Source organism: Protopterus annectens, chromosome 2.part2 (genome assembly GCF_019279795.1).
Source record: "Protopterus annectens isolate FY-2018-M chromosome 2.part2, PAN1.0, whole genome shotgun sequence".
NCBI lineage: Eukaryota > Metazoa > Chordata > Ceratodontiformes > Protopteridae > Protopterus > Protopterus annectens.
Window position 1 is genome coordinate 519752898 of NC_056730.1, and position 26879 is coordinate 519779776.

Below are 26879 nucleotides of genomic sequence, written 5' to 3' on the forward strand. Positions count from 1 at the left end.
AAAGGGCTATGGAATGGTTGCAGGATGGGAGATGTTTGTGTTTAGGGTTACTAGTCTGTAGTGTGGGCATATCTGATCTGAAGGAGTCACAAAGAATAATGAGAATGGAGGGAGGGAGGAGCTCGAATCTTGAGGAATTTATTGCAGTCACAAGACTGCTCCAAAGGCACCAGTCCTGCTGTTCCTGACTCTGGACAGAAACCAGAGAATTCCAACATTCTGGTAAGTACATGATTTAAATTTTGTTTAACGTGATAGAAAACGTCTGGACGTGGACTCAAACTATATTACAGTGTTATAATTAGTACATAAAGGATGTGAATACACAGGACTTGGCAAAGCCATCGTATCTGGAAACCTGCATAATGTTGTATAATTTTTTTGCATCAAAGCTGACATATTATATAAAGTTGTGGTGTACCAAAGAATGGATACAAGCACGACACAAAATGCAGAATTAACAATGCCAGTGTTAAGATCATTACACATGAACTACAAAACAGGCAAAAACAGAAAAATCAGATGGGCATGACAACTGCGTTAGGAAAAAAAAAAGTCTAGTGTTGAACAAGACAATGTGAAAAAATCTGAAAAACAAACGGAACGAGTACTCAAACAGCAGTGGCAACACATCTGGAAAAAAAATGGTCAATTTCTTGAAAGACAGCAGATGAAACATCAAAATAATTAAACAGTGCAGATTATATCCATCTACAGTTGTGTGGTCTTCTGCCAAGTGCAACCTCTTAAGTATGACCACTATGAAGGAGGTCATGCTGTGCATTTTGAAAAAAAATCCCAATAATCTCCTGCAGTCAATGGAAATTTCTATTACTCTTCACCCACTCAAAAACTTGTTAGCTGCTAGAGAGTCTTAAATATGTGCAGTTCGTTTCACAATTCTCCCTTCTTTATCTATAGCAAAGTTATAGCTCTTGGGATTGTCCAGTGCTGCTTCAATACGCTGTTCAAGATTCTCAAGGGTGATGAAATTCTTTGCTTCTTCCTACAAAGCGCAAACAATTTAACACAATCACTTCAGATATAAAGGAATAAATCCAACATTTCTTCAAACAAAACGCTACAGTTTATAACATACTTATGACAAATTTCTGGAAAAAATTTATGTTTCAATATAATTTTAAACTATCAAGACACTTGCATAAGAGGACTGTAATCCCCCAACATGTTGTACATCTCTCATATTGCCATCAAAAGCTATGCAAATTAAAGAACAATGTATATAACTTATCAACTGCATAACAATTTGTCACCTCTAATTACTAGATGCACACTTTCTGAAATGTGAAGGCAGCATTGCTAAATTCCTTTCCACACTTTTACCCTGCATCTTTCTTTCTGCTACCTCCATTCCCACAGTTTAGTTTTGACCAGAAAATGTCATGTCAAGCATGAAAGATAGCTGCGTGGTAAAAGCTCCATGCTACAAGCTCACTACCAACCTTTTAAATATCTGCATCTTTAATACCACTGGCCTTATCAACGGTTCAAATTAGAAAGATTATGTTATGCAATTTCAGTTTCATGTGAAAATGTCCTCCTGTCAAGTGGTTTCACTGCATCAGCAGACTCATAAGGTTGGGGAAACAGCCTCCTCATACCTACTAGGTGATAATACATGGCACTACACTGTTATGGGATGCATCCAGCAATGACCACCTCTATCTGGATGGTCTCTCTCATGTCTTTGGAGAGAGCTGAACTATTATACTTGTTTAAAAGGATGGGCTACAACTGCTTAAGCTACAAATTGGCACTGTGACTCAAACACTAGATGTGCTTTACATTCTGACCGCAAAAGCTACAAAATGTCACAAATACAACAGTGGTATACGAAAGAAAAATGCATCTGGCTGATATACCAGTGATAAACTGGATATCCTTACATTCACAACTCTACTCAAAATCCAAATGCTGTCACTACAATACAATTAAACAGGAAGACTACAAGCAAAAACAATGTTTGGAGCATTAACCACTCAAGACAGCAAAACTTGGGGGCGTGGCCAAGATGCACTCAGAGTAACAGCACTTCTCTTCAGCTCTGGCTATTCCAATTTTCTCTGACAGGATTTTTAAATTATGCCCATCAGAAATCTGGACTTTTTTTTAATAAAAGGATACTTTATACAAGGATAGTATAAAAAAATCTTTTTGATTATTTTATTTTTTCCTGTCAAAAAACAGAGATCTTCTGAACTACTCCAGTTAACAAGATGAGCTTCAACAAATCTTCTCACCAGGATACAACTTTCAAAAAGGAATTGCAATCTTTGCTCCTTAACATTCAAGAACTAACTAGTAAAATAGATAAAATGGACCTGAAACTGGATAGTTTTAAGGACAGCTGTACTAAACAAACATTATACATGAAGATTTAAAACAGAAAGAACAGATTTCAGTTATGGAAACAGCCCTAAATTATATGGATTCTAGGCTCCAGGAAGGCGAGCATAATACTGAATTCCTTTTTAAAAGCAAAATACTAAAATAGATGATCTAGAAAACAGGTCACATCGTAATATCAGAATCTTTGGCTTGCCAGAAAAAACAGAAGGAGATAGTATGGAAAAGGTCTGGTCTACATGGACACCTGAAATACTAGAATTACCTGAGGCTCTTTCATATGGTATTGAGAGAGAGCACACAGATCTTTGGTTTCATCAAAAAATAAAGTAATTATGCAAGATCTGAGATTGTAAAATTCCTTTCCTCACATAAGGAAATGGTCTTAAAAGACAGCATGGGCAAAATCTCCAATTAAAATAAAAGATAATTTAGTTTGTTTTGATAATGACTATTCTCCTGTGGTAATTGCAAAAAGAAAAGGTTTTCCTACCTTTGATATGAGAACTTAAAAAAATCAAATAAAATCTCACCTGATTCCTGCAAGGCTTAAAATATTTTACCAAGATACATCTAAATTATTTGAAGATCTGGACAGTGCTCTTAATTTTGTTAAATCTAACAAACTTTTGGACAAAATAGAAGAAATGAATTGGTCCAATGCTAACTAGGAGCTTAGCCGAAAATGAAACTTGGAAAACCCATGAGCATAAGAAGAAGCTAAGAAAATAAAAAAAACTGCTCTTATTTGCTTCTATTTACAATGGAATTCCAGTTTGTTCTAAACATACTAATGACCCATAAGGTCGGGGAAATTGATAACAGGAACAGAGGCCGCTGTGCAGCCCACAAACCAGGTAAGATTTTACCACTGTTTATTATACTTTTCAATTATGGTCTTTACTGTTTTTTTATGCTTATTATTAAAATATTTTGTTTCATATTTTCGATAGGTATGGGTTACTGTTACTGTTTAAACTGAGTTATTATTGTAGTTTATTTGTTGACATTTGTATTGAAGTACAGTTATATCTATAGGTTGCAACTTTCTTTGGATAAATATCTTTAATAACGTCTCAGTGATTTGGTATTTATATTTAGTTTAGTATCGTATTAATAGAGTTTATATTGTCTTCAGAAGTTTCTATAGACATGATTTTATAGTGTATGTATGTGTGTGTATATAGTTATTTTTTGCATAAGCTTTCTCTTATTGGCATCTGGAGCTATATTTAACATAAATTTTGTTGTTGGTAGTGTCCGGAGCTAATATAAAACATATGTGGATAAAGACGATGTCCGGACTGATTTTATGTTATGGGGTTACTGTTGGTAATGTTCAGGAATGTGGTGGGCTCAAAAGTTGCTGTTGGAAATGTGCAGAGTTCTTTGGTCATATGGGTTGACACTGCTGCCGTTTCCCTTTCCTTTTTGAATGTTAGCGGGTTTTTTTTTATTTAATTCTGGCTGATATGAGTCTGTTGTTGGTGTGTTGTGGTGTTCTGTTTCTCCATGGTTGAAACTAGGGTATACTGTGTTTCACAGTATTGACCTCTGGTTTAGAGAGGCAATTTGGAATGGTTTGTGAGCTGCACAGCGGCTTCTGCGATTGCTGTACATTCAGAAACTGTTTCACCACCTGAGAACAACTTCAGCGGCTCGAGTTGCTTTAGTGTCTCCTACTCATTTTTTCCTGCTGAAAATTTGAAAGTTTACAGTTATTCAGCTTCAGCTCGAGACCTACTTCACGATTGGTCTCTTAATATGGACTTTCTCCCTTGAGTTACATCTAGATTATTGCCATGGAAACCATAAATCCCTACACCGGAAATAAAGTGTCAGAACACTAACGCTTTAAAGGGAAGAAAGAGAAAAAATGGAGATTAGACATTGTCGCTATTAATGGGTGATGTGATATATTTACTTATATGCAAACAATCTGTGTTTAATAATTATAACCTGCAATTAATTTATTGGTTACTTGTGTATTATCGTACCATGTTTGGAAGGAAAGTACAGCTGTGTACCTACCATAAATGTAGATGTTAGAGTGTATTCACTGTTGCAGTCATTACACTTGGGTTATCCTGCTGGCAGGCTACCCGCAGTCGGCCTGAATTCCACAGTCCTGGTCCGGCATCAGTTGCTGTCGCCTCTTCCCAGATGTCAGTGCGCCAGGGGTATATAATAGATGCAGCAGACACCATTTTCTTCAGTTTTTCTTGCCCCAGATGTCAGGTGCCCCCAAAAGGGTAGGCTAAAAAAATTCTGATCGCAAAAAAGCATGCACATAACCTTCATCTACAAGCAAATACACCACATAGGTTGTATAGAATAGAGAAGTACAGATAAGTCCCAGCAATGAAAGGGGGATGGTGGGAGGGTAACCTGGACGGCAACAGTGAATACACTCTAACGTCTACATTTATGGTAGCTACACAAAGTTCAGTTTTGTACCTACCATAAATGTAGATGTTCGAGTGGTTATACTGCTGCAGTCATCACACTTGGGTTATCCTGTCATCAGGTGGTCCTGCAGTCGGCCGAATCCCAAAGTCTTGGTCCGACATCGGTTGTCGTCACCTCTTCCCTGACATCAGTGCGACAGTGGTATAAAAGAGACAGCAGACGCCATTTTCTTCAGTTTTTCTTGCCCCAGATGTCAGGTGCCCCTAAACAGGAAGGCAATACAATAGCTATGCAACAATACCTTAGTAGATAAGCAATAGTACTAGCTGTTAGCAAATACACCATATAGAAATGCATCCAATAGATTGAAGTACATGGAGTTGTAACTAACACCCTTGTATGTAGAGGGGATGGAGGGAGGGTAACCTGGACTGCAGCAGTATAACCACTCGAACATCTACATTTATGGTAGGTACAAAACTGTACTATGTTCATCGTGCTATACTGCTGCAGTCATCACACTTGGGTAGAATCCCAAAGCTATGGAAGGGTGGCTGGTACTAAACTGGGTTAGGTGATGCTAGGATGCCCTGCAGAACTGCAGTGGTAAAACCAGCCCTGGTTTTTGAGTATAATGGAAGGTTGTAGTGCTTGGTAAAGGTGTGCACTGAACTCCAAGTAGCTGCCTCCAGAATGTCTTTGGTTGGAAACCCTCTGAGAAAGGCTGCTGAGGTTGCAGTAGCCCTGGTAGAATGGGATGTAATATTGACAGGCACTGCCTTCCCATGGTGCAAGTAGCAAAAGCGGATACAATGTGCTATCCATTTGGAGATGGTCTGTTTTGAAATGGCCTTTCCTTGTGAACCTGCAGCATATGATACAAAGAGTTGGTCAGTTTTTCTGAAGATCTTTGTCTTATCTAAATAATAATGTAGCTGTCTGTAAATGTCCAAAGAGTGAAGGAGCCTTTCTCCTTTATTCTGTGGGTTAGGGTAAAAGGTGGGTAAATGAATTGTCTGATTCAAAGCCACACTGGATACTACCTTGGGCATGAAGGTAGGGTCCTGATGGAAAATGATGAAAGGTTCCACTGTCATAAGTGCTTGTAGTTCTGAGACCCTGCGTGCTGAGGTAATAGCCAGTAACAAGGCTGTTTTCCAAGACAAGTATTGTAGTTCTGCTGAGAATGCTGGTTCGAAAGGAGGTAGTGTTAACTTTTCTAAAACGAAGTTCAGGTCCCAAGTTGGTGTTGGTGGTTTTCTGGGGGGTCTTATATTCTTAGCCCCTCTGAGAAACTGTCTAAGTAAAGGGTGTGAAAAAATTGGGGGATCAGTATTATAATGAGCTGAAATGGCTGAAGCATGGATCTTAATGGAGGAGAAGGAAAGACCTTTGTGCAGCATCTCAGTTAGGTATTGCAGTATGTGAGGAATGTTTGGAATCTTTGGAATCCAAGGTTTTTGACCTTTAGCCTGGTGCCATGCACAAAATCTTTTCCATTTGTCTGAGTAAGTCTTCCTGGTGCTGGGCCTCCTGGCCTCCATAATTACATTCAGGACGTCCTTTGAGAGAAGTGTTGATTGATAATTTAAGGAATTCTCCATGCAGCTAAATTTAAAGTTCTGAGCTGGCTGTGACGGGTTTGATAGTTTTTCTGAGTCAACAGTAGTGGGAATTGAGGCAAGATCCATGGAGGGCTGTGAGTCAAGTTCCTTAGTAATGGGTACCAGTGCTGGTGTGGCCAGTCCAGAGCAATGAGGATCATTTATGGTCTCTCTGATCTGACCTTCAATAATACCTTGGTCAATAGAGGTAGTGGAGGGAAGGCATAGACTGTCAGTGTTGTCCAACTGAATGACAGAGCGTCCACTTTCCAGGCTAGGGAGTGATAAGTCCTTGTGCAGAATTTTTGTAATTGTCAATTGTTGGGGGATGCAAACAGATCTATGTCTGGACATCCCCATCTTTGAGTTATCATTGAAAATACTTGTGGGTGTAGTCTCCACTCGTGGGGGTCTGCCATGTTTCTGCTTAATTCGTCTGCCAATATGTTTTCCTTTCCTGGCAGGAATTGTGCTTGTAGTTGTACTTGGTAGGTCAAAGCTGTGTTCCATAAGGTCATAGCCTGTCTGCATAAAGGGTAGGAGTGTGTTCCTCCCTGTTTGTTTATGTACCACATAACTGTGGTGTTGTCTGTCCTTATTAGAAGTTGTCCTGGATGCAAGAGGTCCTTGAAGGCTGTCAGGGCATTTTGCACAGCTAGCATCTCCTTTTGGTTGATGTGAAGATGCATTTGTTTTGCAGACCATTTGTCCTGTATGCACTGTCCTGCCATGTGTGCTCCCCAGGCGTAGTCCGAAGAATCTGTTGTCATGGTTTGGTTTGCTGGAGGTAAGACGAAAGGAAGACCCTTGTTTGTTTGACATGCTTGAGCCCACCATAGGAACTCTTTTTGAAGGCAGGGAATGATAGGTATATCTGTTTCGAGGCTGTGCCTGTGTTGAGACCATACACTTTTCAGGTACCATTCTAACTTTCTCATATGCAGCTTTACATATGGGATTAGTTGAATGCATGATGCCATGAACCCAAATGCCTGCAGGATTTTCCTTGCAGTGAGCTGGGTAAAAGTTGCTATCTTTTTGAAGTATTGAGTCAATTGCTTTTGTATGTCTGGCATGAGGTATGCCATCTGGGCCGTTGTATTTAAGCTGGCACCCAGGAATATTATTTGTTGCGTGGGTATTCGTTTTGACTTCTTTTTGTTTACTGTGTACCCTAGGCAACTGAGCAGCTGTGTTACAAAAGCCAGATGCTGTAATAGAATGTCCTTGCTGTCCGCTTGGATCAGGCAGTCGTCCACTTGGATCAGGCAGTCGTCCAGATATGACTAAATTTGTATTCCTCGTCTGCAATATGCAATTACTGATGCCAGGCATTTCGTAAATACTCTGGGCGCAGTAGATAAGCCAAAGGGCAGTGCAGGGAATTGATAATGCGTTGTACCTGCCAAAAATCGGAGGTATCTTCTGCAATCTTGTCTGATAGAGACATGCAGGTATGCCTCTCTGAGGTCCAACGTTACCAGCCAAGACTCCTTGCCCAGCATGGGAAGGAGCTGCTGTAGAGTGAGCATTTTGAATTTGGGTACCTCCAGGTATGTGTTCAGAATTGAGAGGTCTAAGATGGGCCTCCAGTCTTTGTCCTTTCTTGGGACTAGAAACAGTCTTGAGTAAAAACCTTGACCTTGCTCTTTTGTAGGTACCTTTTGAATTGCTTTCATATCCATGAGAGTTGACATTTGCGTTTGAGCCTCTGCCCATTGGTTTGGAGGCAGATTTGGCATGCCTCTCATCCGAGGTAAAGTGTGGAAATGAAATCTGTAGCCTTGGGTAATAATGTCCAGAATCCATTTGTCCTTTGTTATGATGCGCCAATTTTGTGAAAATAGAGCCAGTTTCCCTCCCAAAGGTGCTGCCAGGGCAATTTTGCTTGGCAGGCGAAGGGGGAAGTCATTGTGTTCGTTTCCTGAAAGGTTGAGATCTTTCGTCTCCACCTCTGAGTTGCTGTATGCCATTGTCTAGGCCTGAAAGAACCTTGTGGCTGGCCTCTGCCCCCTGGGCGCCTGTACCTACCTCTTTGGGGTCTGTCTGATGCAGGAAAGGACCAGTTTTTTGATGGCCAGTTTCTGCTGAAACGAGGAGGTTGTACCTGTAAAAAATCTTTAACTGTTTGCATAGATTTTGCCTTTTCTTCCATTTTCTTCAAAACTTCCTCTGCTTTGACACCAAATAACACATCTTTCTGCAATGGGGCATCCAATAACTTTGCTTTGACATGTTCTGGTAAGGCTTGTTCTTTAAGCCAAGCATGCCTATGTATGACAGACCCTGTGACAGCTGCTCTACATGAGGCTTCCAATGAATCAAAACCACACTGTAAGGTACGTTTTCCCACTTGTTCTGCTGCATGCAGCAAATCCTGTATCTCTTTCAAATCTAGTTGATCTGTCTGAGGGATCAGCTTCTGCTTTAACTGTGTAATCAAATACTGTTGGTATTTTAGCATGTGGAATTGGCAGTTTAATGCCCTCATGGCCAAAGTGGCAGAAGTATACACTTTCTTTCCCCATCTTTCTAATGCTCTGGAATCTCTTTCAGAAGGGAGTGGATTCTTAGCAGTAGAGGCCTTAACTCCTTTGGGACTCTGGGAAATGGTCTCGGGGTCTGCATTAGGGCTTTTGTATAGAAACTTATGAGTATCAGGAACTCTGTAGTATCTGTCTGGTTTAGCTGGAGGGAAGGAATCTGGGTTTAAACTTGAGTCTGAGAAAACATCATCCAAAATGTCTAAAACTGGAGGAATTGCCAGGGGTCTATGCTGTGGAAGAAGAAGAAACTCACGGAGTCTTTTCTTGGAGTCAGAGTAATCTTGGCCTTCCCAGTGGAAGTGTTCCCTCATGGTGTGTAAAGTTTCCCCAAAAGAGTAGTCTTCAGGGGGGGGAGACAGAGGGAATGGACTCTTCAGCATCCGAGTCTTCATAAGGAGGGAAGGAGTAATTCTGGTCGTCAGAGTTGCCTGAGGAAATGGATGCTTGGTCAGAGGAAGGATAATCTTCCTCCAGTCTAGGCCTTTTGTCAGGTGGGGGTTGGGATCCTCTGATAAGGGTAATTAAATCCTCGGCCATCTTAAGCATCTGTTTTTTAGGCATAAGGGCCTGTGGGGGGGTGTGTGGCCCCGGTTTTCTAACTTTCAAGGGAGTTTTGAGCTTAGCATAAGGCTTGGCAGAGGCAGATGTCGGTTTGAAAACACCCTCTGAGACCGAAGGTCTATTCAAAATTTCCGGATCCTCGTCGAGGCTGGCGTCCGAGGAGTGAGGTGGAACCGGATCCTGAGGCCCAACTGTTTCGGTCTGGGATGCCGTCAGAAATTCTGAATCAGCGGTAGTCAGGGGCTGCGAAGGCGCCTCGCTGAAAAGCGGAGAACCGGCATCAGGCCTTACTGAAGCCTCAGTATCTGGTCTTGGCCTTGGCTGCCGGTCCTTATCTTTGCGTTTTTTAATCATTGCTGATGTCGGTTGCTCTGATGGCATGCTATAGTTACATTTTCTGCCAAAATAATGCTGGGCAAATTCTGCCAGACGCTTTATTGTACGTTTGTTGAACCTAGCACAAAACCGACAACCAGAGACGTCGTGGTCTGGGCCTAGGCAAGGAATACAATAAGAATGAAAATCCTTATGAGGTATTTGCTTCCCACAAGAAATACAATTATTAACTTTGTCTGACATTGGTCGGAGGCAAGAAAAGTTTCCCCAACGGGGTACTTAGCTTTAGAGAAGACTTCAGGCTGAAACTCTATTCGAAAATTTCAGGAGCTGGCCAACCGGCACTTGCGAACTGCTTCTGCTTCGGGCACAGCGCGGCAAGAAAGACTGAAGAAAATGGCGTCAGCTGTCTTTTATACCCCTGTCGCACTGACGTCAAGGAAGAGGCGATGACAACCAACGCCGGACCAAGACGTTGGGATTCGGCAGACTGCGGGACCGCCTGACGACAGGATAACCCAAGTGTGATGACTGCAGCAGTATAGCACGATGAGCATCTGTACTATGTTCATCGTGTTTCACTGTTGCAGTCATTACACTTGGGTTGAATCCCAAAGCTGTGGTTGGGTGGCTGGGCCTAAACAGAATTAGGAGTGGCTATGAGGCCCTGCAGAACCGCAGTGGCAAAGCCTGCTCTGGATTTAGAGTAAAGAGGTAAGTGGTAGTGCTTGGTAAAAGTGTGCACTGAAGTCCAGGTTGCAGCCTCCAAAATGTCCTTGGTTGGTACTCCTCTGAGGAAGGCTGCTGAAGTGGCTGCTGCTCTGGTAGAATGTGGCCTAATGCCCTTAGGCACTGATTTGCCATGTTGTGAATAGCAGAAACGAATGCAGTGGCCTATCCATTTTGAAATAGTCTGCTTTGAAATAGCTTTTCCTTGCGATCCTGCAGCATATGCTACTAAGAGTTGCTCAGTCTTTCTGAAAGCTTTAGTTTTGTCCAAGTAAAAGCGTAGCTGTCTGTGTATGTCCAAAGAATGCAGAAGTCTCTTCCCCCTTATTCTGCGAGTTTGGATAAAAGGTAGGCAAATGTATGGTTTGGTTAAGAACCATACTGGGCACTACCTTAGGCATAAATGTTGGGTTTGTCCTTAGAGAAACCCTGTCCAGATGGAAAATAATAAAAGGTTCCACAGCCATTAGTGCCTGTAACTCTGAGACTCTTCTTGCTGAAGTTATTGCTAGGAGAACTGTTTTCCATGATAAGTATTTTATTTCAGCTGTATTGGCTGGCTCAAAAGGAGGCAGTGTGAGTTTTTCCAAGACAAAATTGAGGTCCCATGCAGGTATTGGAGCTCTCCTTGGAGGTCTTATATTTTTGGCCCCTCTGAGATACTGCCTTAGCAGTGGGTGAGAAAAAATAGGTGGGTCCGTATTGTAATGAACTGAAATGGCAGAGGCATGGATCTTAATTTATGAGAAGGAAAGGCCTTTGTCCAGCATCTCAGTTAGGTATTGTAAAATCTGAGGAATATTTGGTACAAGCATGTCAATTCCTTGTGCCTGGTTCCAAGCACAGAATCTCTTCCATTTTTCTGCATAAGATTTTCTGGTGCTAGGCCTCCTGGCCTCCAAAACAACATCCATAACTGCTTTAGGAGAAAGGTGTGTTCTGAATGGTTACTTTATCTGCCATGCAGTCAGATTTAGGGTTCTGAGTTGGCTGTGTAGGATCAGATTGTTTTGTTGGGTCAGCAAATGAGGAATTTGAGGTAATGTCCAGGCTGGGCCTTGAGACAAGCTTTTTAAGACTGGGTACCAGTGCTGGCGTGGCCAGTCTGGGGTCTGGGGCAATCAGGATCATTTTTGGCTTCTCTTGTCTGACCTTTAGGAGTACCTTGGGGAGGAGAGGCAGAGGAGGGAATGCATATACTGTAAGGGCTTTCCAGCTGAATGAAAGGGCGCCCACTTTCCATACTTGTTTGTGATAAGTCCGAGTGCAGAATCTCTGTAGCTGGCAGTTGTGAGGGGAGGCAAATAGATGTCTTGGCATCCCCATTTCCCTGTTATCATGCTGAAGATTTGTGGATCTAGTTTCCACTTGTGAGGGTCCATGAGGTTTCTGCTTAGTCTGCCAAAGTATTTGTCTTTCCTGGCAGGAATTGTGCTTGTAGGTGTACTTGATAAGTCAAGGCTGTGTTCCACAAAGTCATGGCTTGTCTGCAGAGGGGGTAGGAATGTGTGCCTCCTTGCTTATGTACCACATGACTGTAGTATTGTCAGTCTTCATCAGCAGTTGTCCTGGATGAAGTAGGTCCTTGAAGGCTGTCAGGGCATTCTGTACAGCTAGCATCTCTTTTTGATTGATATGAAGATGCATTTGGCTTGAGGGCCATGTGCCCTGAATACATTTTCCTGCTGTGTGTGCCCCCCAGGCATAATCTGATGCATCTGTTGTTGGTGTCTGCCTGGCTGTGGGTAAAGTGAATGGCTGTCCCTCGTGGTGACAGGCCTGTGCCCATCGAAACTCCTGCTGCATGCAGGGAATGAGAGTAATTAAAGTTTCCAGGCTGTGGCAATGTTGAGTCCAAACACTTTTTAGATACCACTGTAGTTTCCTCATATGCAGTCTTGCATATGGAATTAGTAGAATGCAGGATGCCATGTAGCCCAGAGTTTGCAGAATTTTTCTTGCAGATAACTGGGTCTTTGTTGCCATGTTTTCGAAGTAAGAAGTCAGTTGCCTTTGTTTGTCTGGCGTGAGATAAGCCATCTGGGCAGTTGTATTTAAGCTTGCACCCAGGGATATTATCTCTTGTGAGGGTACCAGTTTTGATTTCTTTTAGTTTACTGTGTACCCTAGGCAAACTAGTAATCCTTTTACAAACGCCAGATGCTTTAGAAGAATGTCTTTGTTCTCTGCTTGAATAAGGCAGTCGTCCAAGTACGGATATATTTGAATTCCTCTGTCTGCAAAATGCAATTACTGGTGCCAAGCATTTTGTGAAGGCCCTGGGTGCAGTAGATAAGCCAAAGGGCAGTGCAGAGAATTGGTAGTGCATTGAGTGAGCTATGAATCTGAGGTATCTTCTGCAGGATTGTCTGACTGGAACATGCAGGTATAACTCTTTTAGGTCCAAAATTACGAGCCAAGCCTTCTTGCCCAGCATGGGCAGTAGCTGCTGTAGAGTCAACATCTTGAATTTTGGAACCTCCAGAAACGTATTTAGTATAGACAGGTACAGTATTGGTCTCCAGTTTTTGTCCTTTCTGGGCACTAAGAAAAATCTGGAGTAAAATTCTTGCCCCTGTTCTTGTTGTGGTACTTGCTGAATGGCCCTCATGTCCATGAGGGCTGTAATTTGCTTTTGTGCCTCTGCCCATTGATTTGTGTGGCAGGTCTGGCATACCTTTACCCTTGGTAGGGTGTGAAAATGGAACCTGTAGCCTTGGGACACTATGTTTGTGATTATAAATTCAAAATCTAGACAATATTTTGTGACTAAGCACATTGAATTGATGGTTTGAAATGGTCTAAGCAACACTGTCAATAAAATATTTATGCTATAGATGAATACTAATTTATTCCTTACATTTTGAGCAATTAGAAATAAATTTTATTAACACCTCACTTATTACAAAATCTTTATTAATGCATATACAAATAAATGTTTAAATTACAAATGAGAATAATCCATACCTTCACTAGTAGATCATTATAACTTTTATTTCTTTAGAATATCAGATTAAGAAAATGACAGCTTTAGAATATTAATTTGTTTTTATAGTTTTATATAATGCATCAATTCCATACTTGTATATGAAAAGATATTTATGAATTGCTTTACTAATTTTATTTGCAACCATATCAGCTATACGTTCTGGTTATTAGTCTTCAATATCTAGATTCATAGTGAGACTAATAGAACTTAAATTCACTTCTAGAATAGCAAATGTCATTTTTTCATGGATAAATAGTAACTAAATAGAATAATGAAGCTTGATATATGTATACAATCTTTTTGGAGTTAGAAGTTTCCTTCACTTAAAGGTTATTGAAACAGGAGGATTAATTTATGTTAATAGGAATGAATTAATACTACTATACTACAAAGTGATTCTCTTTAAATACTGCATCATATTTGCCTTTTGCATAATGTTTTTGTTATAATTTAAAAATAGCTATTTTGATTTTCTATAGAAGCTAAGATTAATTTACCATGATCGAGAAATTCTCGGACAGATGCTGATCAGAGGTTGCTACTTGACGAGGGGTTAATCTGAGCGATTATGTCACTTGGATTAGGAGCATTATACTCCAGGAAGGTTATGGGGGGTTTTGATGTTACTAGTTTATGTTTTAAAAGTTTGTTACAGTTTTTTTGACATTCTTCACAACACAAAGTAATACTTGGTAATACAATCATACGTTTCACATCTATTACTATGTAATCAATCTAAACTTCCTTTAATATTTAACTATTTGATATGTTTTTGGTCAAAATACACTTCACAAATATTACTTCTTATGACTTCATTAAAGAGCATTTCTATTGATGTTAATGGATTAAATAACTCAAATAAGAGGGGAAGTCTATTCAAATATCTTAAATTACACAAATCCCAATTAATTTTCTTACAAGAAACTCAATCTGAAATCAGAAGATATGTTTAGATTAGATACTAAATCTTATTCAACATTAATTAGTTCAGAAATTACAGTTGTGTACACTTACCATAAATGTAGATGTTCGAGTGTATTCACTGTTGCAGTCATTACATTTGGGTAATCCGCTAGCAGGTTGCCCTCAGTCTGCCTGATTGGGTCCTGCGTCAGTTGCAGCCGACGCCATTACATCAGTTTTACTTGCCCCAGATGTCAGGTGCCCTATAGATATATATATATATATATATATATATATATATATATATATATATATATATATACATACATACATACATACATACATACATACATATATATAAAATATAATTTAAAACAAAAAATATATACCTTCAAACAAAAGCAAATACACCAGAAAGGCTTGTAAGCATAGAGGAAAGTACAGGTATAGTAAGAGAAAAACGGGGCTGGAGGGTGGGTAACCAGGACTGCAACAGTGAATACACTCGAACATCTACATTTATGGTAAGTGTTGTGTACCTACCATAAATGTAGATGTTAGAGTGCATTCACTGTTGCAGTCATTACTCTTGGGTTATTCTGCTGGCAGGCTACCCGCAGTCGGCCAGAATTCCAAAGTCTAGGACCGGCGTCGGTTGCTGTCGCCTCTTCCCTGACGTCAGTGTGCCAGGGGTATAAAAGATGCAGCCAACGCCATTTTCTTCAGTTTTTCTTGCCCCAGATGTCAGGTGCCCCAAATAGGTAGGCTGAAAAATATACCAATAAGAAATGCAAGCATAAAAACAACATTTCCTTCATCTACAAGCAAATACACCAAAAAGGTTGTATAGGGTAAAGAAGTGCAGATAAGTCCCAGCAAAGAGAAGGGGGGTGGTGGGTAACCTGGACTGCAACAGTGAATACACTCGAACATCTACATTTATGGTAGGTACACAACTGTACTATGTTCATCTTGTTTCACTGTTGCAGTCATTACTCTTGGGTAGAATCCCAAAGCTGAGGATGGGTGGCTGGGCTAAATAGGATTAGGAGAGGCTATGAGGCCCTGCAGAACTGCAGTGGCGAAGCCTGCTCTGGACTTAGAATAGAGAGGCAAGTGGTAGTGCTTTGTAAAAGTGTGCACTGAACTCCAAGTTGCAGCCTCTAAGATTCCTTTGGTTGGTACTCCTCTGAGGAAGGCTGCTGAAGTGGCTGCTGCTCTGGTGGAATGAGGCCTAATGCCCTTAGGCACTGATTTGCCATGTTGAAAATAGCAGAAATGGATGCAATGGCCTATCCATTTAGAAATGGTCTGTTTTGAGATAGCATTTCCTTGTGATCCTGCAGCATATGACACAAAGTTGCTCAGTCTTTCTGAAAGCTTTAGTTCTGTCCAAGTAGAAGCGTAACTGCCTGTGTATGTCCAAAGAATGCAGAATTTTCTCACCCTTGTTCTGTGGATTTGGATAAAAGGTAGGCAAGTGAATGGTTTGGTTGAGGGCCGCACTGGACACCATCTTAGGCATAAATGTAGGGTTTGTCCTCAGAGAAACCCTGTCTGGATGAAAGGTTCCACAGCCATGAGTGCTTGTAACTCCGTGACTCGCCTTGCAGAGGTTATGGCTAAGAGCAGAGCTGTTTTCCAGGATAAGAATTTTATATCTGCTGTTGATGCTGCCTTGCAGAGGTTATGGCTAAGAGCAGAGCTGTTTTCCAGGATAAGAATTTTATATCTGCTGTTGATGCTGGCTCGAAAGGAGGCAGTGTGAGTTTTTCCAAAACATAATTGAGGTCCCAGGCTGGAATTGGTGCTCGCCTTGGAGACCTAATGTTTTTGGCCCCTCTGAGGTACTGCCTTATTAAAGGATGAGAAAAGATAGGTGGTTCCGTATTGTAATGTGCAGAAATGGCAGAGGCATGAATCTTAATTGATGAGAAAGAAAGGCCTTTGTTCAGCATCTCAGTTAGGTATTGTAAAATCTGAGGAATATTTGGTACAGACGTGTCAATGCCTTGTTCCTGGTTCCAAGCACAGAATCTCTTCCATTTTTCTGCATAAGAGTTTCTGGTACTGGGCCTCCTGGCCTCCAAGATAACATCCATAACAGCTTTTGAAAGAGGAGTGTTCTGAATGGCTACATTATCCGCCATGCTGCCAAATTTAAGGTTCTGAGTTGGCTGTGCAGGATCAGATTGTTTTGTTGGGTCAGCAAGTGAGAAGTTTGAGGCAATATCCATGCTGGACCTTGAGACAAGTTCTTTAGGATTGGGCAACAGTGCTGGTGTGGCCAGTCTGGTGCAATCGGAATAATTTTTGGCTTCTCTTGTCTGACCTTTAGGAGTACTCTGGGAAGGAGAAGCAGTGGGGGAAAAGCATATACTGTTGGATTGTTCCAGCTGAATGATAGGGCGTCCACTTTCCATGCTTGCTTGTGGTAAATCCTTGTGCAAAATCCCTGCAATTGACAGTTGTGAGGGGAGGCAAATAGATCTATGTCTGGGCATCCCCATTTCCTTATCATCATCCTGAAGACTTGTGGATCCAGTTTCCATTCGTGGGGATCCATGAGGTTTCTGCTTAGTTTGTCCGCCAGAGTATTTGCTTTTCCTGGCAGGAATTGTGCTTGCAGGTGAACTTGAAAAGCCAATGCTGTGTCCCATAAGGTCATTGCTTGTCTGCAGAGGGAGTAGGAATGTGTACCACCCTGCTTGTTTATGTACCACATGACCGTAGTGTTGCCCGTCTATCAGTAACTGTCCTGGTTGAAGCAGGTCCTTGAAAGCTGTCAGGGCATTTTGAACAGCTAGCATCTCTTTTTGATTGATGTGAAGATGCCTCTGGTTTGCAGGCCACGTGCCCTGAGTACATTTTTCTGCCATATGGGCCCCCCAGGCATAATCTGATGCATCCGTTGTCAGTGTCTGTCTGGCTGTGGGTAAACTGAATGGCAGATCCTTGTTGTGGTGACAGGCTTCTGCCCACCATAAAAACTCCTGTTGTAGGCAGGGAGTACTGTCTCCAGGCTGTGGCAATGCTGAGCCCAAACACTTTTCAGATACCATTGTAGTTTCCTCATATGCAGTCTGGCATATGGAATTAGTAGAATGCAGGATGCCATGAAACCCAAGGCCTGCAAGATTTTCCTTGCAGATAGGTGGGTTTTTGTTGCCAATTTCTTGAAGTAAGCAGTCAGTTGTTTTTTTGTCCGTCTGGCGTGAGATAAGCCATCTGGACAGTTGTATTTAAGCTTGCACCCAGGAATATTATCTCTTGAAAGGGCATAGTTTTGATTTCTTTTCGTTTACTGTGTACCCTAAGCTAATTAGTAATCTTTTTACAAATGCCAGATGCTTTAGAAGAGTGTCTGTTCTCTGCTTGAATTAGGCAGTCGTCCAAGTAGGGATATATATGAATTCCTTTTTGTCTGCAAAACGCAACTACTGGTGCCAGGCATTTTGTAAAGACCCTGGGCGCAGTAGATAAGCCAAAGGGCAGTGCAGAGAATTGGTAATGCATTGAGCCAGCTATGAATCTGAGGTATCTTCTGCAAGACTGTCTGATTGGGACATGCAGGTATGCCTCTTTTAGGTCCAAAGTTATGAGCCAAGCCCTCTTGCCCAGCATGGGCAGTAGCTGCTGAAGAGTCAACATCTTGAATTTTGGAACTTCCAGAGACGTATTTAGTATAGACAGGTCCAGAACTGGTCTCCAGGTTTTGTCCTTCCTGGGTACTAGGAAAAGTCTGGAGTAAAATCCTTGCCCCTGCTCTTGTTGTGGTACTTGCTGAATGGCCCTCATGTCCATGAGGGCTGTAATTTGTTTTTGTGCCTCTGCCCATTGATTGTGCGGCAGGTCTGGCATGCCCTTTGACCTTGGTAGTGTGTGAAAATGGAACCTGTAGCCTTGGGACACTATGTTCAAGTCCCATTTGTCTTGGGTAACGATTTGCCAATTTGATGAAAAAAGTGCTAGTTTTCCCCCTAAGGGGGCTGTCAAAAGAAAACTGTTTGGAACTGGTAGAGGAAAGTCATTGGGACTGTTTCCTCTAAGGCTGTGATTTGTCTTCTCCGCTTTTGGAGTTAGGAGCATCCCATTGTTTAGGACTGTATGAGACTTGGGGCTGAGATCTGCCTCTGGGATGCCTTTATCTGCCTCTTTGTGGTCTGCCTGACACTGGAAAGGACCAAGTTTTAGAAGGCCAGTTCCTGCTAAACCTGGGTGGCTGTACCTGTAAGAAATCCTTGACTGTCTGCATGGATTTTGCTTTATCCTCCATTTTTTTCAACACCTCTTCTGCTTTAGTACCAAACAAAGTATCATGCTGTAATGGTGCATCTAATAATTTTGCTTTAACACGATCAGGCAGATTTTGTTCCTTTAACCAAGCATGACTTCTAATAACAGAACCTGTAACAGCGGCCCTGCAAGAGGCCTCCAGTGAATCATAACCACATTGCAAAGTATGCTTTCCCACTTGTTCAGTTGCATGCAATAAATCCTGCAATTCCTTGTTCTCTGAACATTCAGTATTTGTCAACATTTTCTGTTTAAGAAGTGACATTAAATATTGCTGACATTTAAGCATATGAAATTGACAATTTAAAGCCCTTACAGCCAGGGTAGCTGAAGTGTAAACCTTTTTCCCCCATCTGTCTAGAGCCCTAGAATCAACATCAGAGGGGGCAGGGTTTTTTGCAGTGGAAGCTTTAACCCCCTTGGGACCCTGAGATATATTTTCTGGGTCAGCAGCGGGGTTTTTATATAGGAATTTATGAGAATCCGGGACCCTGTAGTATCTGTCTGGCTTAGCAGATGCAGGGGGTAAAGAGTCAGGGCACAGTCCGGACTCTGAAAATACATCATCTACAATGTCTAGAACAGGTGGAATAGCAAGGGGTCTATGCTGAGGAAGAAGTAGGAAGTCTCTGAGCCTTTTCTTAGATTCAGAATAATCTTGGCTCTCCCAGTGGAAATGCTCCCTCATAGTATGCAGTTTCCCCAAAAGAATAGTCCTCAGGAGGAGAGGCTGAAGGAATGGATTCTTCAGCATCAGAATCCTCATAGGAAAGCATGGAGTAATCCTGTTCAGAAGAGGAATCAGAGGAAATAGAAACCTGATCAGAAGAATCATACTCTGTCTCTTGCCTAGGCCTCTTATCAGGAGGGGGATGGGAGCCCCTGATCAAGGTAATTAGGTCTTCGGCCATTTTGAGCATCTATTTTTTAGGCATGGAAGTCTGAATAGGAGAATGCTGTACTTGTTTCTTTGTCTTTAGAGCTGCTTTAGTCTTTGAAGCTGAAGATGACTTAACATATAGTTGCGTAGGTCTGAAGACACCCTCAGAAGCCGATGCCTGCTCAGCGGCTCCGGACACATCTGAGGGATTGATTTCAGAGTGTCCAATACCTTGAGTTTCCAGAGGCCTAGTCGGCCCCACGTGGGAGTCGGTAGCAGGCACCAGGGGCTGCGAAAGCGCCTTACTGAGAGCCGGCGAACCGGCGACTGGCCTAGAAGAGGCTTCGTCAGTTTTGGACCTCGGATGCCTATCCTTGTCCTTGCGTTTTTTGTAAACTCCGGTTGTCGGCTGTTCCGCCGGCATTGTATAATTAAATCTTCAGCCAAAGTAATGAAATGCAAAATCGAACAGACGCTTGATAGTGTGTTGGTTAAATCTAGCACAAAACCGACAGCTAGCAACGTTGTGATCAGGGCCTAGTCAAGTAATACAATAAGAGTGAAAATCCTTATGAGGTATTTGCTTCCCACAAGAAATACGATTGTTAACTTTTTCTGACATCGGTCTGGAGCAAGAAAAAAGCTTCCCCAACGGGGTACTTAGCTTTAATGAAGACTTCGGTTCTGAAATTCAGATTTGAAAATCTCAGGAGTCGGCCGACCGGCACTTGCGAACTGCTTTTACTTCGGGCACCGCGCGGCAAGAAAGACTGAAGAAAATGGCATCGGCTGCATCTTTTATACTCCTGGCGCACTGACGTCAGGGAAGAGGCGACAGCAACCGACACCAGACCTAGACTTTGGAATTCTGGCCAACTGCGGGTAGCCTGCCAGCAGGATAACCCAAGAGTAATGACTGCAACAGTGAAACACGAACATCTGTACTATGTTCTTCGTGTTTCACTGATGTAGTCATTACATTTGGGTAGATTCTCATAGCTGTGGTTGGGAGGATGGATTTATACACCATTAGGACCAGCTATAAGGCCCTGCAGGACAGCAGTGGCAAAGCCAGCTCAGGATTTAGAGAAGAAAGCTAAATGGTAATGTTTGGTGAACGTATGAACTGAGCTCCAGGTAGCAGCTTCTAGAATGTCCCTGGTAGGAACACCTCTGAGAAAGGCTGTAGAAGTAGATGCAGCCCTGGTGGAATGATATCTGATTCCCTGGGGGATAGTTTTACCATGGTGCATATAGCAGAAACGAATACAATGGCTTATCCATCTGGAAATAGTCTGCTTTGAAATAGCCTTTCCTTCTGCCCCTACAGCAAATGCCACCAGTAGTTGTTCAGATTTTCTTAGAGATTTTGTCCTGTTTAAGTAAAATCTAAGTTGTCTGTGTACATCCAAGGAATGCAGGATCCGCTACCCCTTGTTCCGTGGATTGGGAAAGAAAGTTAGCAAATGAATGGTCTGCTTAAGAGCCACACTGGATACCACTTTAGGCATGAAGGATGGATTGGTCCTGAGAGACACCCTGTCTGCATGAAAAATAATGAAAGGCTCCACTGCCATAAGAGCCTGTAATTCAGAAATCCTTCTAGCTGAAGTGACTGCTAAAAGGAAAGCTGTTTTCCAGGAGAGAAATTTTAAGTCTGCAGTAGCAGCTGGCTCGAAAGGAGGGAGACTGAGTTTTTCCAATACAAAATTGAGGTCCCAGGCAGGGGTTGGTGCTCTCCTGGGAGGTCTTAAGTTTTTGGCCCCTCTGAGATACTGCTTTAGCAGAGGATGAGAGAAGAGGGGAGGTTCTGTGTTGTAATGAGCTGAAATGGCACAGGCATGGATTTTTATGGAAGAAAAGGACAGGCCCTTGTGAAGCACCTCAGTTAAGTATTGTAAAATCTGAGGAATATCGGGCACTGCTGTGCTTATTCCTTGTGATTTATTCCAGGCACAGAATCTTTTCCATTTGTCAGCATAAGATTTTCTAGTACTAGGCCTTCTCACCTGCAAAATGACATCCCATCACAGGTTTGCTGAGGGATGCTAAGGGTGAATTTAGGTGATTAGCCACGCTGCAAGATTCAAAGTTTGGAGGCAGGTGTGCAGAATTTGGTTGTTCTGCTGAGACAGTAAGTAATGTGTCTGAGGCAGGTGCCATGGAGGAAGGTGCGACACATTGCGCAGGAGTGGGTACCAGTGCTGGAGAGGCCAGTCTGGAGCAATCAGAACAATGTTTGTCTTACTTTTAGTAGAACTTTGGAGAGCAGAGGCAGAGTGGGAAAAGCATAGACTGATTTTTCCAGCTGAATGATAGAGCATCCACTTTGCAAGCTTTTTTGTGATAAGTTCTTGTGCAATAGTTCTGGGGTGAGGCAAAAAGATCTATGTCTGGACTCCCCCATTTGCGTGTCAACATGTTGAAAATCCATGGTTCCAGTTTTTATTTATTTTTATTTATTTAAATTTGTTGACCAGGAGTGTCCGACTGGACATAGGTCCATTTCCAGCAGAGGCCTGGGGAGAAAAGCTCCACAGTAAAATAAACAGACAGTAGTTACATTGGATTACATAGCGATTAACAATTTAACATAGCAATTACTTGCAACATATTTACAGATGAAGAAAGTACAGTTGTGCACACTTACCATAAATGTAGATGTTAGAGTGTCTTCACTGTTGCAGTCATGACTGTAGGGTTCTCCCCTGCCGGCAGGCAGTCTTTGGTCGGCCAGAATCCCAAAGTCTGGGTCCGGCGTCGGCTGTTCAGCCATGCTCCCTGACGTCAGAGCGCCAGGAGTACAAAGCTGAGAGCCGACGCCATGTTCTCCAGTTTTTCTTGCCCCAGATGTCAGGAGTCCCAGTCGCCCTGCTAGACAGGGGTCCAGGAAAGTAAATAATGTGGGAAGAAATAGCCAGGGAATTGTTATGGCTAGGCTTGTATAGGCCCTAGGGCTGATAGCCTAGTACCAACCTATGAACCTATGGCAGCAGGCTCAAGAGGAGGTAGAGTAAGTTTTTCCAGAACATAGTTGAGGTCCCAGGCAGGTATGGGTGGTGTCCTAGGGGGCCTTAAATTCTTTTCCTCCTCTGAGATATTGTTTCAGAAGTGGATGTGAAAAGATTGGAGGATCTGTATTGTAATGTGCAGAGATAGCGGAGGCAGGTAATTTTATGGAGAAGGATAAACCCTTATGAAACATGTCTGTCAGGTAATCCAGGTGCAACATTTCTTCCATTTTCCCTCATAAGATTTTCTAGTGCTAGGCCGTCTGGCTTCTAAGATGACATCCATGACCTGTTTGGGAAGGGTTGGATTAATCATAGACCCTGAATACGCCAGGCTGCCAGGCTGAGAGTTTTGATATGAGAGTGCAGAACCTGGCCCTGGTGTTGGGACAAAAGATTTGGAATCCGAGGTAGAATCCAAGGAGGCTCCTGGGATAGGTTCATCAGTGTTGAGTACCAAAATTGACGAGGCCAATTTGGGGCCAGTAAAATCATCTTGGGTTTGTCCTGCTTTATCTTTAATAACACCCGTGGAAGAAGAGGTAGACGAGGAAAGGCATACCCAGAGAGGTTCCTCCAACTGAATGAGAGAGCACTTTCCATGCTAGTTTGTGATACATCCTTGTGCAAAAAATCTGTAACTGGTAGTTGAGGGGGGATGCAAACAGATCTATGTCCGGGCAGCCCCAGGCTTCTGTAATTATCTTGAATATTTGGGTGTCTAGCATCCACTTGTGTGGGTCTGACAGGTTCCTGCTCAGGCTGTCTGCTAGAACATTTTGTTTCCCTGGCAGGAACTGAGCTTGTAGATCCACTTTGCAAGCTAGAGTTGTGTTCCATAGAGTCATGGCTAGTCTGCAAAGGGGGTAGGAGTGTGAACCCCCTTGCTTGTTTATGTACCACATAACTGTGGTGTTGTCTGTCCAGATAAGTAGTTGCCCTGGCTGTAGAAGATCCCTGAAAGCCAAGAGAGCATTCTGCACAGCTAACATCTCTTAAATTGATATGTAGGTGCTTCTGATCCTCTGTCCAAAAACCTTGCAGGCCTTTCCCCTGCAAGTGGGCTCCCCATGCGTAATCCGAGGCGTCCGTGGTTAAAACTTGGTTGGCTGGAGGCAGACTGAAGTCTTTCCCTTTGTTTTGAAGACATGCCATGGTCCACCAATGGAATTCCTTTTGCAGGCAAGGCAAGACAGCAATCTGTGTGTCTAGACTGTGACAATGTTGGGACCATACGCTTTTTAGGTACCATTGTATTTTTCTCATATGCAGTCTTGCATATGGTATGAGAAGGATGCAGGAGGCCATGTAACGCAAAGGCTGCAGGAATTTCCTTGCAGTTAGCTGAGACATTAACACCAGGGTTTTGAAAGTTGAAGCCAGCTGAAGTTGTTTTTTGGATGTCAGGAATGCCATCTGGGTTGTTGCATTTAGAAGAGCACCCAGAAAAGTTATCTGTTGTCTGGGTGTCAAATTTGACTTTATGTTCACAGTGAATCCCAGGTACTTGAGTAGATTTTGAACAAATTCCAGGTGCTGGAGTAAGACATCCTTGCTGTCTGCTTGAATTACGCAGTCGTCCAGATAAGGGTAAATTTGAATTCCCTTGAGTCTGCAGTAAGCTACTACTGGTGCCAGGCACTTGAAGACCCTGGGCGCAGTAGACAAGCCAAAGGGCAGCGCAGAGGATTGGTAATGTTTTGAGCCGGCCTTGAACCTAAGGTATTTTCTGCACTCCTGTCCAATAGGGATGTGTAGGTAAGCCTCCTTTAAATCCAATGTCACCATCCATGCATTTTTGCTCAACATTGGCAGGAGCTGCTGCAGAGTAAGCATCTTGAACTTTGGTATCTCCAGGAAAGTATTTAAGACTGACAGATCCAGGATGGGTCTCCAAGAATTTTGTTTTCTGGGAACTAGAAAGAGTCTTGAGTAAAAACCTTGCCCAGTCTCTGATTGTGGAACCAGTTCTATGGCCTTCATAGCCATGAGGGATCCCCACCTGGTTTAATGCCTCTGCCCATTGGTGTTTTGGTAGGTCTGGCCACCCGTTTGGTCTTGGCAAGGTATGAAAGTGGAATATGTAACCTCTTGAAACTACATCCAGAACCCACTTGTCTTGGGTTATGTAAGTCCAATTTTGGTGAAAAAGAGAGTTTTCCTCCTAAAGGGGCTTCCAGGAGAGAGGTTCCTGGAGCCATGCAGGGGGAGTCATTGAGCCTGTTTCCTATAAGACTGAGGTCTGTCCTCTCCACCCCTGGGGGTGGAAGCAGTCCACTGTCTACATCTGTAAGAGGTCTGCGCTTGGGCCCTCCCTCTGGTGCGCCTATATCTACCCCTCTGAGGCCTGTCCGAGCTGGGAAAGGACCAATTTTTAGTTGGCCAATTTCTGCTAAATCTTGGGGGCTGAACTTGTAAGAAATCCTTAACCGTTTGCATGGAGTTTGCCTTATCCTCCATTTTCTTTATCACCTCTTCAACCTTAGACCCAAACAAAACATTATGTTGAACAGGAGCATCCAGTAACTTTGCTTTCACTTGATCAGGCAAGTTTTGTTCCTTTAACCAAGCATGCCTTCTAATGACTGTGCCAGTGGCAGCCGCCCTGCATGAAGCCTCAAAGGCATCAAAACCACAGTATAAGCCATGCTTCCCCACCTGCTCAGTAGCATGCATCAAATCGTGTAATTCCTTATTATCTGCACATGCAGAAATGGTACCTAGCTTTTGTTTCATAACAGACAGGAGAAATTGCTGATATTTTAGCATATGGAATTGACAATTTAAAGCCCTAATGGATAAAGTAGCAGAAGTGTACACTCTTTTGCCCCATCTCTCCAAAGCTCTAGAATCCTTATCTGATGGAATAGGGTTCTTAGCAGAGGCACCCTTAACACCCTTAGGACCCTGAGAAATGGATTCTGGATCAGCAGTAGGATTTTTATAAAGAAACTGGTGGGAGTCAGGGACCCTGTAATATCTGTCAGGCTTTGCAGGGGCTGGAGGAAAGGAGTCAGAAGTTAAATTAGCCTCAGAAAAGACATCATCCACAATATCCAAAATAGGAGGGATAGCCAGGGGTCTGTGTTGGGGAAGAAGGAAATCCCTAAGCCTTTTCTTAGATTAAGAGTACTCCTGTCCTTCCCAGTGAAAATGTTCTCTCATGTCATGTAAAGTTTCTCCAAAAGAAAAATCCTCAGTGGGAGAAGCTGAAGGAATGGATTCCTCAGCATCAGAATCCTCATAAGAAGGGAAAGCATATTCCTGTTCAGAGGAAGACACTGAAGAAATAGATGCCTGATCAGAGGATTCATAATCCAATTCTTGTCTTGGCCTTTTGTCTGGAGGGGGATGTGAACCCCTAATCATAGTTAGCAAGTCCTCCGCCATTTTAAGCATTTGTTTTTGAGACTTGGGTCCCGGATTAGAGGAGGCCTGGGCTTGAGTCTTAGATTTTGAAGGAGTCTTTGCCTTTATCTGAAGCTGTGTAGGCCTGAAAACCCCCTCGGACGCCAGTACCTGCACAGCGGCTCCGGACCCATCCGAGGGAGCATTGTCCGAAGGTCCTGCACCTGGAGTACTCAAAGGCCTAGTTGGCTCCTCGTGGGAGTCCGTTTCGGCAAGCGGTTCTGTAATGGCTGACAGGGGCTGCGAAAGCACCTCACTGGCGACGGCCGAACCCGCAGCTGGCTCCGCTTGTAAACAGTCGTCTGATTTGGACCTCGGAGGCCTGTCCTTATCCTTGCGTCGTTTGTGAACTCCGGTAGTCAGAAGCGTGTCCGACATATTGTAATTAAATCGCCTGCCAAAGTAGTGAAAAGCAAAATCGTATCTCCACTTAATAGTATGTTGATTAAATCTAGCACAAAACCGACAACTAGCTACGTCATGGTCAGGGCCTAAACAAGGAATACAGTAAGAGTGGAAATCCTTATGAGGTATTTGCTTCCCACAATAAATACAATTATTAACTTTTTCTGACATCGGTCTGGAGCAAGAAAAAAGTTTCCCCAACAGGGTACTTAGCTTTGTGAAGAAGAAGAAAATCTTCGGAATGAAGTACGAAAAATATCAGGAGTAAGCCGACCGGCACTTGCAAACTGCTTCCACCGCACGGCAAGAAAGACTGGAGAACATGACGTCGGCTGGCAGCTTTGTACCCCTGGCGCTGTGACGTCAGGAAGCATGATTGAACAGCCGATGCCGGACCCAGACTTTGGGATTCTGGCCAATCGAGGGCCCCCGTTC

The 26879-nt window shown here is 42.9% G+C and overlaps 1 protein-coding gene across 1 annotated transcript in view; it reads right to left on the reverse strand.

Moving 5' to 3' along the window:
* Window positions 1–452: 452 nt before the first annotated feature.
* MRPS26 (mitochondrial ribosomal protein S26) overlaps window positions 453–26879 on the reverse strand; it is a gene marked incomplete in the record, with an annotated part of 434800 nt that continues 408373 nt past the window's right edge. Inside the window, 1 exon segment of the mRNA XM_044063985.1 lies at window positions 453–1006. Within this exon segment, the coding sequence (XP_043919920.1) occupies window positions 875–1006 (132 nt within the window).